This window comes from Amphibalanus amphitrite, unplaced genomic scaffold, assembly GCF_019059575.1.
Source record: "Amphibalanus amphitrite isolate SeventyFive unplaced genomic scaffold, NRLGWU_Aamphi_draft 000252F_arrow, whole genome shotgun sequence".
Lineage (NCBI taxonomy): Eukaryota > Metazoa > Arthropoda > Thecostraca > Balanomorpha > Balanidae > Amphibalanus > Amphibalanus amphitrite.
The window spans coordinates 379,727-395,310 of NW_024881747.1; the positions used below are offsets into that span (position 1 = coordinate 379,727).

The 15,584-nt window shown below is 49.7% G+C and overlaps 1 protein-coding gene across 2 annotated transcripts in view; it reads right to left on the bottom strand.

Annotated features, from left to right (window-relative positions):
* Positions 1-15,584, bottom strand: part of LOC122386457 (synaptotagmin-4-like) — a 73,471-nt gene that overhangs the window by 15,815 nt on the left and 42,072 nt on the right. The window contains exons 1-2 of one of the 2 annotated variants that reach the window (XM_043375655.1): positions 12,269-12,343; positions 6,070-6,589 (exon numbers count right to left, since the gene is read on the bottom strand). The exons of the other annotated variant lie outside the window; for it this stretch is intronic. Coding sequence (XP_043231590.1) covers positions 6,070-6,109 — 40 coding nt within the window. The 5' untranslated portion in view covers positions 6,110-6,589; positions 12,269-12,343. Of the gene's footprint in view, positions 1-6,069; positions 6,590-12,268; positions 12,344-15,584 lie in introns of those variants that run through there. 2 annotated transcript variants of the gene reach the window in all.

Genomic DNA, 15,584 nt, shown 5'->3' on the forward strand with positions numbered 1-15,584 from the left:
TTTCAAACGCGCGGGTAGGGGATGCGGACGTGACCTGTGGTCGGTCAGCGTTCGGCGATTTTGGCCTCGGGCGCCTCTGACGTCAGAGGCATTACCCGGGGCTCGGGCGTAGCGCCCGGCGAGAGCGAGACGGGCCGCGCGGCCGCAACCGTGGTGCAGCTGGACGCGCGATCGGAACGGAATTCAGCCAGGACACGCATCGTAGGTCAAAGGTCAAGGGCACATGTGGCCGGCGGGCGAGACCAGCGGCCGAAGCACAAGTCGCTGTGAGGCGAGGGCAGTGATCCGACGCCGGCCCGGGCCTGCACGATGTCTGATAATGTTTTCTGCTCTACTGCGGGGTGCTTTGACTGCGCTAGTTTTAATATTGCGTGTAATAATCATAACCACAATATGATTTAAAACAATAATGTCAATATAATCTGAACATATATTATGAATATTTATCAGATAATCATTAACCCACGCCAAGCAGGTGCTCGGCGCCAACCACCCCCCCCCCCCACTAACTCGGCTCCTGGGCCACGTATGCGACACGTGGTAAGCGGCATTCGAAAGAGCTCGAAAATCTGAGCTCGGTCTAGGACATAAATCGATTCCCTGCTTCAGAAAAAGTGGAAAGGTTTAGCGTAAGTCCGTGTAGCACTCAAGTTGCCAAGCGTGCCAAATATTTTCTCACCCGTGACACGCCGTCGCCCATCCAGCGCTCCCACCCAATCATCGGCCTGACCACTGCACTGTGGCACTCTCATCATCCCTGATTGGATAGAATGTGACCCAGCTATGCGTCACGCCCACGTGTCCGCCATTATCACAGGTCACACCCGTGTCCCTGCCTCAGGCGCGGACTGACAGTCACAAGGTCCACGCACTGCTTCAGTCTGACACGCACCTCACCGGGACAGCTACCCTGGCGGTACGGGAGGGGCTCGGGAGGGTATTCAATGCAGTACTAGAGCCAGGCGCGAATCAAGCTTAATTTGGAAGCAATAGTACAACTTTGACTGGAATTGGTGGCTCTGGAGGAGTAGCCGTGAGGCATAGCTCGACTCCTAGGCAGCGATGTTGGTAGGGCTAGTGGTTACCCGTTGGAGGAATTCTCTGAAGGAAGATACGGCGTCCGTGGTGAGGGGGTCCGTCAAAATAGAAGCCAGCCACGGCTGCCCTGTACGCTTTGGATTCTGGGCGAAGGTCAAGGTCGTATAGTCGGATTTCATGGTCAAACCAGTAGAGGGTGGAGGGAGGGTAGGAAAGTCGCCTGCCGCTGGCATACTCAAACTTCAGCGACCCGATTTCAGGTGGAGGGATCTCACCCCTGGGACGTCTCTTCGGGATCAGGTCTGGATCGGGATCGTCGGTGTCGTTTCGGGGGCTGTCAGGCTGGAAGCTCGCCGTGTAGCCTCGGGTGAACGGCCTGCTTCGAGAGCAGCCGAAGTCGTCGGGGTCCGTGGTTGGTGTCGGTGAGTCGGGGGTGTCAGTCTGGACTTCGGCGGAGACCAGTCGGGCGGGTCGAGTTTGAGAGGTCGAGTCGAAGGTGGTCAGTTTGGTCGTTTGGGTGCTGGCGTCGGTCGTCTGAGAGCTGGCTGTCTCGGTCTGGGTCTGAATAGGGACTGCGGTCGCCTTAGGGGCCATGATCTCACCATCTGTCTGGACAGAGGCGTCTGTGTGAGCCAGAGGGGGCTGCGTCGTTCGGTGCTGGCTCTCGAGTGGTGGCCAGGCTGTGGAGTTGAGCGGCGGGGGTTGGAATGGCGTTCGCTCTCGAGTGTCTCGTTTGGTGGCTTTCCAGACGGGGCAGCTGTTTCGGTCCCATGCTGGGTGTGGACCAGAGCAGAGAGGGCACTTTGGGACCGAGGTACAGTCACCTGTGGGGTGGCTGTCCCTGGCAGAGCACTGCCCGCAGACAGTCTCTTTCCGTCGGCAAGAGCGCATGGAATGAACTAGCTTCCAACACCTACGGCATTGCCTTGCAGCTGGATCCAGGGTCGAACAGGGACGGAGAGGTACCCGCAGAGGAGCTTTCTTGGGAGGTCGAGTCCTTTGAAGCGAAGTCGAATCAGGGGGTTTGGAGTTCGATCTTTAGATTTCAGTCTCTGCACCTCGATAACACCCTGCGGGGCTAGTTCGGCGAGAAGCTCTTCGTCAGAGAGGTCGCTGAGGTCCGGACAGTGAATGAGACCCTGTGATGACATCAGGTTGGTAGCGAGAATAGCCGAAACAGGTTTTCCGAGCATGGTTTGGCAGGAGACAAGGGCAGAATGTCTTTGTTGAAGTCTTTGTTGAAGGTCGAGATGAGAATTTTGCCAGATCCGAGTTGTTTCGTTTTTTCAACTTCCGAGTCACAGATCGAGCGGATTTCCCTGATGATGGCGAACGGGTTCCCTCGCAGTGGAGTGCCATCAGGCCGGCTCATCAGGATGAGAGCGCGGCCTTCTGGTGGGTCAAGGTCGGGTGGGAGACGCGCCCCTGGAGGCGGTCCGGTCGAGTCCATGGCCATGATCGGGGTCTGTTACAGGCAAAGATAAATAGTCCGGTTCGTTATCACCGCTAGGTTTCCCCCGGACTGAGCAGTTAACCTAGATGACCTACCTACAGTCACATAGAGCAAAAAGAGCTGAAGGCTTACTCAAAGTTAGCGACCAAGGTCGTCCATGGACGACCCTGGAGCTCAGTGAGGACACCGTGCGCTAACTGACGTGAAGCGTCGAACTGGTGCGTGAATATCGAAGAATCCAAGGTTTGCGCAGGGGAATCCCGGTGTCAGTTCGGTCGGATTAGTATCTGGTTCACATGAGACTGCGGACGGGGCAGAGCGAGGTAGCGGTCAGATACCCGCCCGGTACATATGAGACTGCGGACGGGGCAGAGCGAGGCAACAGTCATACGAGAATGCGGGGGAGGGAATGCAAAGCAAGGTAACGGCGAGATACCCGGTACACATGGGATTGCTGAGAGGGCACAGCGAGATGACGGTCAGACTAGTGCTCGGTACACATGAAATTGCAGAGGAGAGCAGAGCAAGACAACGGTAAGAGCGAGCATTACTCTGATGTCTCCAAACAGACTTCAGCTCACAGTCTGAGGGCTTGCATGGAGAGCAGAGACAATACAAAGCAAAATATTGCATGCTTGATTTCTCTTAATTTATGTCTGCTATTCGTTTGCAAGAATGTCAAATATTACCAGTGGAATTTCCGCAGAGCGTCTCGCCATGGGTCGCCGGGCGGCGGACGTTTATATATGGTGGTCGAGATAGCCATTCAGCTGAATATCCTCACTGGTGTTGATCACACAGTGGATGCAATCAAGCACTTGTCAGCCGCCTCCGTTATAAATGCTCGTCGTTTATCAACACTGTTCCGCCAAGTGAATCAATTTGTTACGACTGTCCTCTATTTTACCATTAAACTGCGAGCCGCTGCTGCTTCCAACTTTCCTCTGACCCAGGTTTGGTAAGAGCGTTTGGCTTGCAGTAGTTTGTGGAACAACAAGATTACCTGTAAGTGCACTTCGTAAAGCCTATTAAGGTCTTCTCCCACAGCAAGACATGTGGCAGGCCGTCAACTGCCAAGGCTGGCGGAACACGAAATTCGAATCGATCTCGGCTCAAGGGAATTTCCCAGGGGCGCCACTTTGTCGGGCAGCAGTTCAGAAAAGTAGCACCCACATCCAATTATTGGGAGTCCGCTGTCAGCCTGCCTGGCCGGCGGCAGGTCGATCAGACTGATTCTACAATCGTCAATCCACACACGGGTGGTCATTCTGCTCGACCTAACAGCAAAAATGTTCAATTGAGCTCATTCATGAGTTGACAAATTAACCGTCTTAAATTACACGATCACGATCACCAATGCATAGCAGAAGAGACCTCAGCCCGACGATGGTGACATCAACACAATTGTCTGTCAGCTCGATACGTCCCATGATAGGTAATCAGATTTAGTGGTCGAAGTGTCATTTGATTCGCGTGACAGGCACTGACCTCATTACGTATGCGACACTCACTTGAACCATTTGCTGATCTTATTTGGGTAGTTTGACACCGCAGCAGACCATCGGCTCGATGCAACGCGATGCATTGTGACTTCGAGGTGTTAAGATACAGGAAAGTCAAGACTCGGGAGATAAATGCAACAACCCTTTGATGCCACCAGCATATATTCTATTTGTCGATGAGTTTTTCTAACGTCGTATACTTGACGTCATGTCAGCGTCTTCATTAGCGCATCGCACCGGCAAACTAGGTACGTCATGTATGAAAAACACCGTCAATCAGCAATTGGAGGTACTGGCTTCACGCCAATCTAAGATAATGATTAGTAGAACAGAGTCAAGTGTTTTGTTTGTATAGCGGCAGATAGCTAGAGACGGGTGCTAATGGCCTTAAACGTGCTGCCTAAGCTCATTCACTTACAAACTCGCTAAAAGCCTAACAATCCCGATATCTAGCAACTGCTACCTTTGTCTGTGGTTGTTTTCGTCCCAAACTTTTCACCCGGGCACTGAACGGACCATTTCACTGGTACCCAAATGGGCGTGTTTTCACTTGGCATCCCCGAGGGACATCACCATCAGAGCGGGCTATCAGATGGCAGTGTCAGATGACGCGTTCATCAGCCCCAGCGCGCTCCTTTTCACCCGTCGCCACCTCACCAGCAGAGGGGAGATATGAGCCTCTCCGCCGGCAGAGGAAAATATAACTCACCGTCTCTCCTAACAGCATTTATTTCCGACCAGGCTAACTATAGCGGCGGTGTAAATCCCTGACGGGCGATAGCCGGAGCGGCGCGCGACTCTGGATATCCATAAAGAGGCAGTTACTGCCGAGGACACGCTCAGAGACAATGCCGGCGCGGCGGTGACGAGCGGCGCCCAAAGGCCAGCCAACTTTCTGTCGTCTCAGCGGTGGCGATGCCAGCGCACCCGGAACAAAGCGTTCGGAGAGCGGCGCCCTATTGTAGTGGCACGCACTGCAGGGAGCAGGCAATGGGGAGCGGACCCTGACCAGGGTCCCAAGTCGCACCATACTGTTCCAGTCTGCAGCGTCACATACGGGCGCGAGCCATGGGGGTCTGTCATACCTGGCCATCTCTGATCACAGACCACAGCAGCCTGGTTTATACCGAACCACAGAATGCACAGATCACCACAACCCACCAAGGTTGTGCCACTGCTGTGACTCAGCTGTACACAGTCTAGTCTTTTCAGCCACTGGTTCAGACACACTCTGCGCTTTTCACTCGGTCCGATCACAAATTCTTACACATCTTGGTCTACCTAAGTTCGAACCAAAAGACTGCGAGTCATCCTGCCTTCCAAGACAGAATGAGTCACAGCCGACTCCCTGCCTCCTCTGCGTGCCGGTACCGGAAACCATTCGACTCGGTTCGACTCAAATGGAGCCACCGGCGCCAATGGAGCCATTCGGGGCGCCTGGCCAGTTACTGCACCGACGCCGGCGCCATAAACGATTTTATTGCGCTCTACATGCATAAGGAATATGCGAGCCATTTCGGTGCTGGAAGGTGGCCCACTGGGCCTGGATCCTGGGTCCTGGGTCCGCACACGGACTCCCCAAGGACATCGTGTTGATGGCATCCGCCGGAACCAGCCACAGTTAATTTGCTGGCGTCCCCAAATGTCACTGCTCGCGGTAATGAACGGAAAATTTATGTTAATTAACAATGGTGAGCATTGCTCCATACGGTAAATTAACGAGCCATATAGAGGCACGTTTCGACGAAAGCATTGTTTATCACACATAGCTGTTTCGGAGTTGGCAAGGCGTAGCAGGGGTTTTGATGAGATGTTTTCTTTATACATGTATGAGGTTTCTACGGGGGTTTCTTTTTGCACATCTGCTGACAGTCCAGCTTAACGCAAGTAAGGCCGCCTCTGAGGGTATCGCTGGTGCCTTTGTCAGTGGTGGAAAATTTGAGCCATATGCATCGTCTTATCTCTGAAAAAGGCATTTGATTTTTGTGATAAAATGACGAAATGATGCGCATTATAACATGTACAGAGTTACCTGTGCTAACGATTGAGGACGTAAGATCTACTCATGCGGCTTACCTGCAAATCGTGACACACTTGCAAACACTTCCAGCACCATTGTGAGTTCCCTAATAAACAAACACTGATCAAATATATATTGCACGCTTCAGTGTCACTAAATGTGCCCCAATGTTCACGTGAGCAATGTCTACACACGAATCACTTTTTGTTGCCGATCGCTCTCCTGTTCCCAGCATTCAGTCTCACGCAGTCCAAACTAGTGGCAGAGCGGTCTCACTACCGCTGGTACATGTAGTCGGCCACGTAGTCGTTCACCCAGTCCATCTTCAGAATCTTGTAGCGCACGTACTGTGTGAAGTAGGCCGTGGAGAAGCGCACAGCTGAGCGCAGGCGGCGCTGCACCTTCTGCATTGCCCTCCGCTGCGCCATCTTTCCGGACAGGTCTTTGAACACGTGCTGTGTGTCGCCGTCGGGCGGCGCCGGCTCTGCATCCTCCTGACTCTCATCACTAGAATCGGCGCCGGTCTTCATCGCCACAGTCACACTTATGGTCTGTGAATGTTTTAAACGCTGTGCTCTGTGGATGCGCAGGTATTTGAGTGATGCCATCTGTGTTTCTGTATTTCGTTCGTAAGATTTTGTTTTTGCTTTGTTTTCGGTCATTAACTTTAAATCGTATGGTAGGAGACAATTTCATAGATCTCAAAGAACAGACAAGCTGTCGCCACAGGATCCGATCCCTCAGTCACAGCGGCGACTGCGCGAATCAGTCGAGCCCTGTCGTGCGGGATAGTCTACCCTCTCAGGCACGACACTAGTGCCATCTCTCGGTAGCTCTTAGAGACTGGTATTCAGTACGGGGCGGCACCCATCAAATGCGTACTATTGTGAGATAAATTTTACAGGATACCCAAAGATATGACCGTAATAATGAATTTGGTTGTCCAAAAGGCCTCGCCTACTTTACCATTTGACCTCACCCAAATTGAAATCAAGCTTGAAGCATCCCCAATTCCATCCCTACGGCATGCTAGTGAACATGAAAGGTGGGTCAACAGCAGCTCGGTAATGTGAAAACCTAACGGCAAGACCATTAATCACGCTATCATCCAACTATAACGAGTTTCTGACAATTCCATTACCATATTAGTATGCGCCGGAGACCCACCATAACGGTGAAACATGTCGTCGAAATTCCGGCATCATATCTGCAGGCGAGCCGAACGGCCGTTCTCGCCGCGCCCCGCTCAGAATCCGGCGGCTAACTAGACCATTTCTAGTCATGTCGCGTCTTATCGCCCACAATTAAAGGAAAGCGTGTTCAAGTCCAGTGTCAACATGGCATTTTCTCTCAGCTGCGCGACGGTAGCAGATGTAACAGCACCATGATTAATGATTATGGAGGAGCAGTGGTAACTGCGGTGGTCACAAGGACATTTATTCCAGAGTGAATTTCAGTTACTTTTGTTTTCTTAGATTTTAGGAAATAATTATTTTAAGTGTATTCATAGCTAAAAGTTACTTTATTCGTGATAACATTTCAGGCGATTGTGGTGATGTAAATATACACCTTCAAAATGTTTTTAATGCTAAGTAAATATTGTGTACTTCAATTATTAAATTAAAATGTCCAACTAAAACAACAATTGCAACTGCTGATATAAAAGTACCCCAGTGTCAGTAAATGATCGTGGCTCATAACAATTTTCTATTTACCACTGAATAATACTTCTGGCCTTCTGGGTAAGTTTTCAGATTATTCTATGTGCAAAACAAAAACGCTTTACCTATTCGTCCAAATACTGCCAGCAGCACTTGGCACAGGAGCGAGCCAATGAATATGTAGATGATGTGTGCATTGCTGCCAACGAATGTCCGGCAAGCTCTCGACACATCAGGATGCTCTGATGTGTCTGGCGGGACCTGTTCCATGTGTCTGGTGCTCGATGTGTGGTGTTCCATGTGTCTGATGTGTCTGGCGGGACGAACCATCGCCATAGGTGGCTGATCAAATAAGGCATTTCTCTTACGGAATCTCCAGGACTCGCGAGTGCCCATTACATGGTCTTGAAGTTTTATTTTGTTTAAAGCAGCTGGAAGGTTTGGTAATATTTCATAATGCAAATGGATGTGTGAGAGAGACAACAGCCAACAGGACTCTGCGACTAGCTGATGCGTGTTTAAAATACCCTGCAGAATGGACGGAAGTCACCTGTTATATAACCACTGCTTAGTTGTGGACAAATTGACCATGTGCCTTGCATCCCTTGCAGAATGCTCTATGTAAAGCTTCGGACGGCTCTCTGGTACAAGCCTATGACTTTCAATTTTGATGCAATGGCGGCATGGTTGGAACTCAGATGCCATCTTTGACCTCCTAGCAGGCAGAGTACCACCTCAGTCCCACAGCCACAGACAGCACTAATTGTTTGTCAGCTAATCAGCAGACGAGGTGACCCACTCTGGTCATGTAGTCGCCGTGGGACGCCTGTCCGCTCCTGCGCGCAGTCTGACACTGTCCCGGCGCGCTGCTGGGTGCCCAGCACACATCAATCTGGCACCCGGATGCGGCGGCCCGGGAGTGCTGCTCCATAACGACCCACCCGTCAACCTGGGCCAATCGAGTTACGCGGACTGACACCGATATACACCCGCGCTGCCCTGCACAGTGCACAATCACCGGCCCTCTCCTACCGCGCCGGCCTACAATCATATGTGAAAAATTAATAAAAGGATAAATAAGTAAATATATAATATAATGTAACCATTGTAAGGAACCATCGGCAACTCTCGAGCTTGAAGTGTCAGCTTCCATCAGCATCATGTCAAGTCCAGCTGTTGAGTGGCTTGCCCTATACATTGTTTGACCACTCAGCCTGTGAGCTAGTACGGAATTCAACTGGCAGCAGCCCGCCACTCCAGATGTAAGCTAATGCACTGGAGGGTAAAAATAGACACCGAATGCCCGATACCTTCGGCGCCAGGAAACAATATATTTTCATTAATAGCCACCAGAACCCAAGAGCTAGAACAGTGGTCATGAAGGCGAAGTGTCATAGATGACCCCAATGTAGATTTCACTGTCATCAAATAAAAAGCTAAATTCAGTAAACAGTTAATGACAGAAAACAGCATACTGCAAAACACGAAGCTTTGGGCGAGGGTCTCAGCTGGCCTGTTCATTGCCATCCATTTTCTGTCAATTGCTTCAGGGATTCGCGTTCCCAGAAGGTTGGTCCCATCCCTGTGGTGCCTGCCTGCCAATGAACGAACGTCCCGCGTCTAATTACTCCGGGGAATTCGGCCTTACATCTCGCCTGAAACCTGGACCGGAGACGTCATCCTTTACCGGCGGCACAGGAAATCAAACGGCCAACGGCTTAAACGATCGAACCGAATATCGGCCAGTTCGGAATTTATTGATGATGCATGATTAAAACACAAGCGCTGACGTTTTATTAAACTCGTTCATAGCTTCTTCACATATTTTTTTTTTGCATCGCTACATTTTTCATCCCAGAGAGTGTTATTGAAAATCCGGTAAAATGTTGCGTGATAGATCTCAAAGCTTTGAAAAGGATTGCCGCATTTTTAGTGACAATTATTGATAAACAAAATCACATGGAACTTCAATAATAATTGCCCATATTTTCGAAATATTTCGCTCCAACTACTACTGTTTGTTTACAGCGTAGCCCGATATTAGCGTGAAACTGTAAGTTACCCATTAACATGCGCAGTGGAAGGGGGGGGCGGATTTCGCCCACCCCTCCTGTTTTTTGCCAATAACTCGCGCCGCAAACATGATATTAATGTGAAATTTTGGCTACCTGTCCAGAATTGAACTGCGGATCTTCTCGTGCAAGAAATAAAAAAATCGGGTCACAACTTTTCTAGTAATAGCGGTGTAAAGTCAAACATCCTGCCGCCGCGGCGGCGCGGCGGCGCGACGGCCGGCGCTAGCCGTTACGCGCCGCCTGAATTGTAGACTGTGCCGGGGCGGGACGGTCCCGTCTTTACATCGCGCTCCTTACCGCTGATTATATTCGATTCGCGTCAAATTTTGTGAGGAGACTAAGAAATGTACAGGCAATCTTATGGTCAAAGAATTTTGAAAATCGGCCGGTAACAACTTGAGTTATGAGTGTGTAAACACAAAATTGTGATTGCCGCGTTTCCCGCGTCCGCCGATCCCGCTTCAGCCGGCGACATCTTACGCTTAGCAGGCTTCTAACTGCCATATTTATTGTTGGATTAACAAGAAATTCACCATACATACTCACAAATGTATGTTCTTTCGTGTAGTGAAAGAAAAAAGAAAATCGTCCGGTAACTTTTTGAGTTATCGGCGTGTAAACGCAAAAAAGTCGCTAATATGGCAGATTTGAACACTTTTGACCTCATTTGACCTTGAAGATCCCTTTTTTCATGACCTAGGGTCATGAAATTCACACACAGCAGAGTTCCCCTGGGCCCCCACCTACCCTCCAAATTTCGTCTTTCTAGCTCCAGTGGGAGCTGAGATCTTAGGGGGGGGGGGCGACATCCGCCCCCCCCTTCCACTGGGCGTAGTACCTACTCGCAGCCCTTCCACTGCGCGTGTTAAAGAACTTTATTAATGAAGCTACAACACTCGCATTTTGCCGTTTCTTTTACAGGGACTATAGAAGAGATACACAAAAGAAAGAATACTTATGGAGCAAGTCACATCATATTGGTGAAGCTTTAAAGGGACCCTCCCGGCTCCCACCCTCAAAAAAGTTAATGAATTGGCGTAAAAGCGAGGTCCCTTGGTTCGGAAAGATCAAAAATAAATATCTACCAAATTTCACCGAAAAGTATTCACTGGTTTTCAAGATATTAGGCTTTTACTTTTGTTTACTTTTTGGGATCTCCGCTGTTCCTTGCAAGTTATTTGGAAGCAATAATTTGGCAGCCTCGAAGTGCGGCAGACGTTGCGTGCAAAGCAGTGTACACCACCACGTGTTAACGATAGTTTCAGTTGAAGGTTTAAAAATCGTTAGATCTCCGCTGACGTCACAAATTCTAAGGGGGTATTCCAATGCACTAGCCCCTTAAAATCCGAAAACTGCAAGTTTGAAATTCCATATCTCCGTATTAAAGCATTTTTTGATGCTGTGAGTGTCCAAACCGATATTTGCAGGCCATGGCCACCAATTTGGCTATCTCAACTCAAAACTAATGTTAAGGTGGGATGGTCACTAAAATAGATTTGTCTGACATTTGAAGGCGGTGATCCAAAGTTAGGTGAAAAACGGCTTACACTTTGACCTATTCATGGGCCTATTCATATCATGCTCCATTCCAAGGCCAAAATAAATCAGTTGGTGGAGAGAGCTCCATGAACATGAATTTGAGTTGGGATAGAGAACTTTAGCGTCGGGTATGGTATCATTGTGATTAATGAAACGTGGACCATCTGAAACATTCGCTATCAATTCAGTTCAGAGACCTAAAATATCTGGTCGCCCGAACTATTGTCAGGGATGTTTTATAACACATATCTTCAACATGACATTTCTCATCAGGGAAAGAACGCATGGCATCAACTATATTTATACGATAACAGCACACCTAAATATACGCCAGCTCCGTCAGGCGGAACGTGGGTGCCATAAATTGCCATTGTTTTCTACGAATAGCAGAAAATACCTGCAGTGAACATGGGCTACTGCAGTGCATTCCGATTTTAATGTCCAGATCGCTGCTGAAATGTGTTGCGGATACATACGAGTTTAGTAACACCCAAGTCCGGTGCAGGCCGGAGTGATGTGAACTCACGTTTTCAGGTGAAATAAGTTAACACCATTTACGACAGGTTAAGCGTTTCATCTAAGTTTCCGCTTATCTGACGTTTATGCCTGAACTACATAAAAGGGTTTGCGACAAGGTTTACGCATATGACATTTGATGAATTATATGCTTTGATGTTCAGCCATTTTCCTATTTAGCTAGCGTGCATGAAGTGAATTTCTTAATAGTATTTTTGTAACTTGTTTGGAATCAGCCTCATCAGAGGTGACTCGACTGAGGGCTCGCGGATTTCACTAAAATAGCAATTGTCAGTCTCACTGATCAGAGACGGCGAAAATTGCACAGTGAAGCAGTTGGCATCACTCAACTACCCCGTCAAACCGCCGGTCACCCGCTCAAACCGCGCGGTCGGTGGTGTGTGTGCGCGTGAGCCTCTGACGTCGCCGGCTAAATTCACCAATCTGAGCACCGCAACACACACCGTCTACCACCACCACTGCCACAGGAGCGGAGCAGCACGCGCCGCCCCGCTGCGAGCGCAGTCGACCGACGACTGGCAGTCCGAGCGACGCCCGAGCGGCGACTGGGCCGGCGTCGGGAGGGCCGGGGGAGGACCGGGGACGGGGGACGGGGACCAGGGACGGGGGGAGGGCTGGGGCCGGGGGAGGACCGGGCCGGGGAGGACCGGGACCGGGGAAGGACAGGGGACGGGGGAGGACCGGGGACGGGGAGGGCCGGGGGAGGACCGGGGACGGGGAGGGCCGGGGGAGGACCGGGGACGAGGAGGACAGGGGACGGGGGGACCGGGGACGAGGAGGAACGCGGACGGGGGGAGGACCGGGGACGGGGAGGACCGGGGACGGGGGCTGGGGACGGGGAGGACCGGCGCCGGGACGGACGGGGTTGGGGGAGGACCGGGGACAGGCCAGGACCGGGGACGGGGGAGGACCGGGGACAGGCCAGGACCGGGGACGGGGAGGACCAGAGACGGGGGAGGACCGGGGACGGGGAGACCGGGGACGGGAGGAGGACCGCGGACGGGCAGCGGGGCGCACTAATCGGGCCAGGAGCGTGTATGAGGCCGTCCGACCTAGTTATGCTGATGGTATGCGGCTAATGGGGATCATGCATGGCCCAAGCACGGTGCCAGACACCTGAGTCATTAAATGCAAATCCCGGTAGACGTGTTGAAAATGACCTCTGATGTAGTGCTACTAAGCCGTGTTGATGGGGTGTTTCGACATCCAAATCCCCACTCTTGTAGGACTTCCGCTACAGTGAAAACGTGCCGGCACACAGCCCTATAGCTATTGCTTGGAATTATCCCGCAATTTTTTTCGCATGTATTGCAAAAGTGTTCGCCGCATACATATCACTATACAATATTCATCAACTACACTAGACGCAATACTAAGACTAAACGCCTCACATCAGGAGCCATATAAGTTGGCAGTAATTTTGCTACCTCAGCCTGAGCCGGATGCTGGTTAGGCCATCCTAATGAAGCTATCTTATAAATGCTCGCCAATCTATGAGCCGATTGATCTTCGCGATTCTATTGAATATTGATAGACGACAATGATTATATGTTTCCAGGTAGTGGCAGCAGATTCACTCAGTCTGTTTACCAGAAGTAGATTCGTGGTGATTATCAAACCACTTGTTCGCGCATTGAAGACGCACAGTAGCATGTTCGCGGGTCTGCTGCTGCCTGCTGCGAGTGGAGCATTCCAGAAAGTGGCTTTCGGCAACTTCGTAGAAACCGGTGCTGCGATTAATTAAAAAAAATTGTTTTAGCAATCTAAATACACAATGATACGGTTCATAATAAGTTAGTCATTCAATGCCCAAATATTGCACTTTGGCTTAACAGTTATCTACTAGCATTAGCCGGCTAATTTACATGAATTTAACCCACGAGCCGCTGGGGGGGGGCATAAAGTTGCCCCCCCTTTACGTTTTGTGAAATATCTCCGAAACCTGATGAGCTACGAACGTGAAACTTGGCATAGCTTCAAATGAATACCTAGGCAATGTTTGAGGAAAGTTTGGTGGTTGTAGCACCTAAGATGACGTCACAGTGACGTCATAAAGTTTTGTCGTTTTCCGATATGGACAGTTTCTGATGACGCTGAGCATGAAACTCGACTGTAAATGAACTAGACAGCACCTGCTGTCATCCTAAAACATCTTACTACACTTCCATCTAGTTTCTGACCAATAATCGGCCCTTTATATTCAGTCCCATATATGCGATGTATCGTGAGGAATATGAGAGTCGCAAATCTATAATTTCACTTATGACGTCACTGTGACGTCATTTCAAATGGGATCGACACCAAATTTGGACACAACCTCGGCTAGGTATTCAGGTAGATGTGTGCAAAGTTTCGCTTCTCTATCTCTTCGCGTTGCGACGATATCGTCGCAGAAGTAAAGGGGGGGCAACTTTATGCCCCCCCCCAGCGGCCGGCGGGTGGCGCGGAGGCCCAGCGGCCGCCGGGTTAAACAAGCTTTTTGTTGCCATGATTGCCCCCCGTTATCCAGGTAACGTGTTGCCTGTCACAATTACAAAGCCTGGCACAATGGTAAAAGAACCTCTGCCGTGGATGCTGGGCGAACCAGCCTTACAGCGTTTCCACTTCCACTGCACCTCGCTGAATTTGCATGCTTCAAGCTTGTTAGCCCTTGTGTCTATTGCGATTTTATTGCGAGTCACTTTGATATAAGGTCTTGTTTGTTCTCCGCTTCTTTGTTGTCTCAAGTGTGTATGTATGTAAAAGCAAGATAAGCTCTAAATTCAACATCGTTACATAACCATGAGAGATACGAATATCTCTAGCATGACGTCGACAGGAAGCGTTTAACGGCCCTCTTTCAATGTTTCCGACGCGCCAAATCTGGAGGAAGGTGCGCATACTTTGCGTAACTGTTTGTTAGGTTTACAATCATATTACTGTTCGCTAAAGTCGCATAGGAAAATCTGACTGACTTCTTAGTGGTAAGGTTTCAATGGCGTCACAGGATTTCTCAATCATCGCTCAGAACCGACATTTTTTGGCTGATTCTAATAACTCTATTTTACAATATACATTAAAACTTTGAAATTTCTTATGGAAAAAAATCGAAAAGTTATAATAAGGCAAACTTACAGCACATTGCTTATGCTAGCAGTATCTGTAAAAATACGTATAGGTAGTAGGTACAGGTCTCGCGGGTTTTAGCGGTAGGTTTTGCTAAATTTGCACCTAGAAAATTTAGTGTACTTCCGGCTATATCCTCGTCGTCTTAAGCTTTTAAGTGTTGAAGATGCGATCGACTTGTTGGTTCATAAGCCGGCCATTATCATGTAAAATGGCTTCATCCTAGATGGATTAGTTTCTGAGATATAACCGGAAATGTAAAAGTGCGAAACCTACCGCTTAATCTCGCGAGAGCCGTATGTACCTATGCACTGCGTTAGTTAACTTCCCATTTTCCCTCACACTCAATCATTCGACAAGGCTGGGAATGGAGATGGAATAGGTATGTTAAAGGGACCATCCCACCTTAACATTAGTTTTGAGTTGAGATAGCCAAGTTTGCGGCCAGGCTCAGAAACCACCATTTATCCTGGTCGCAAACCCCGCAGCTTTATGGTGTTCAAGAAATTTCTTCCCTTTACTTGCAGGGTGGGACCAGCTTAGTCCCTATCTCTTAACCATTAGCGGTTTTCTGATGACGTCAGCAGTCATTTCAACGCCCGCCATTCCTTGAACCCGAGTTTTGCTGACCTTGAGCTCCCTTTTTTATCAACG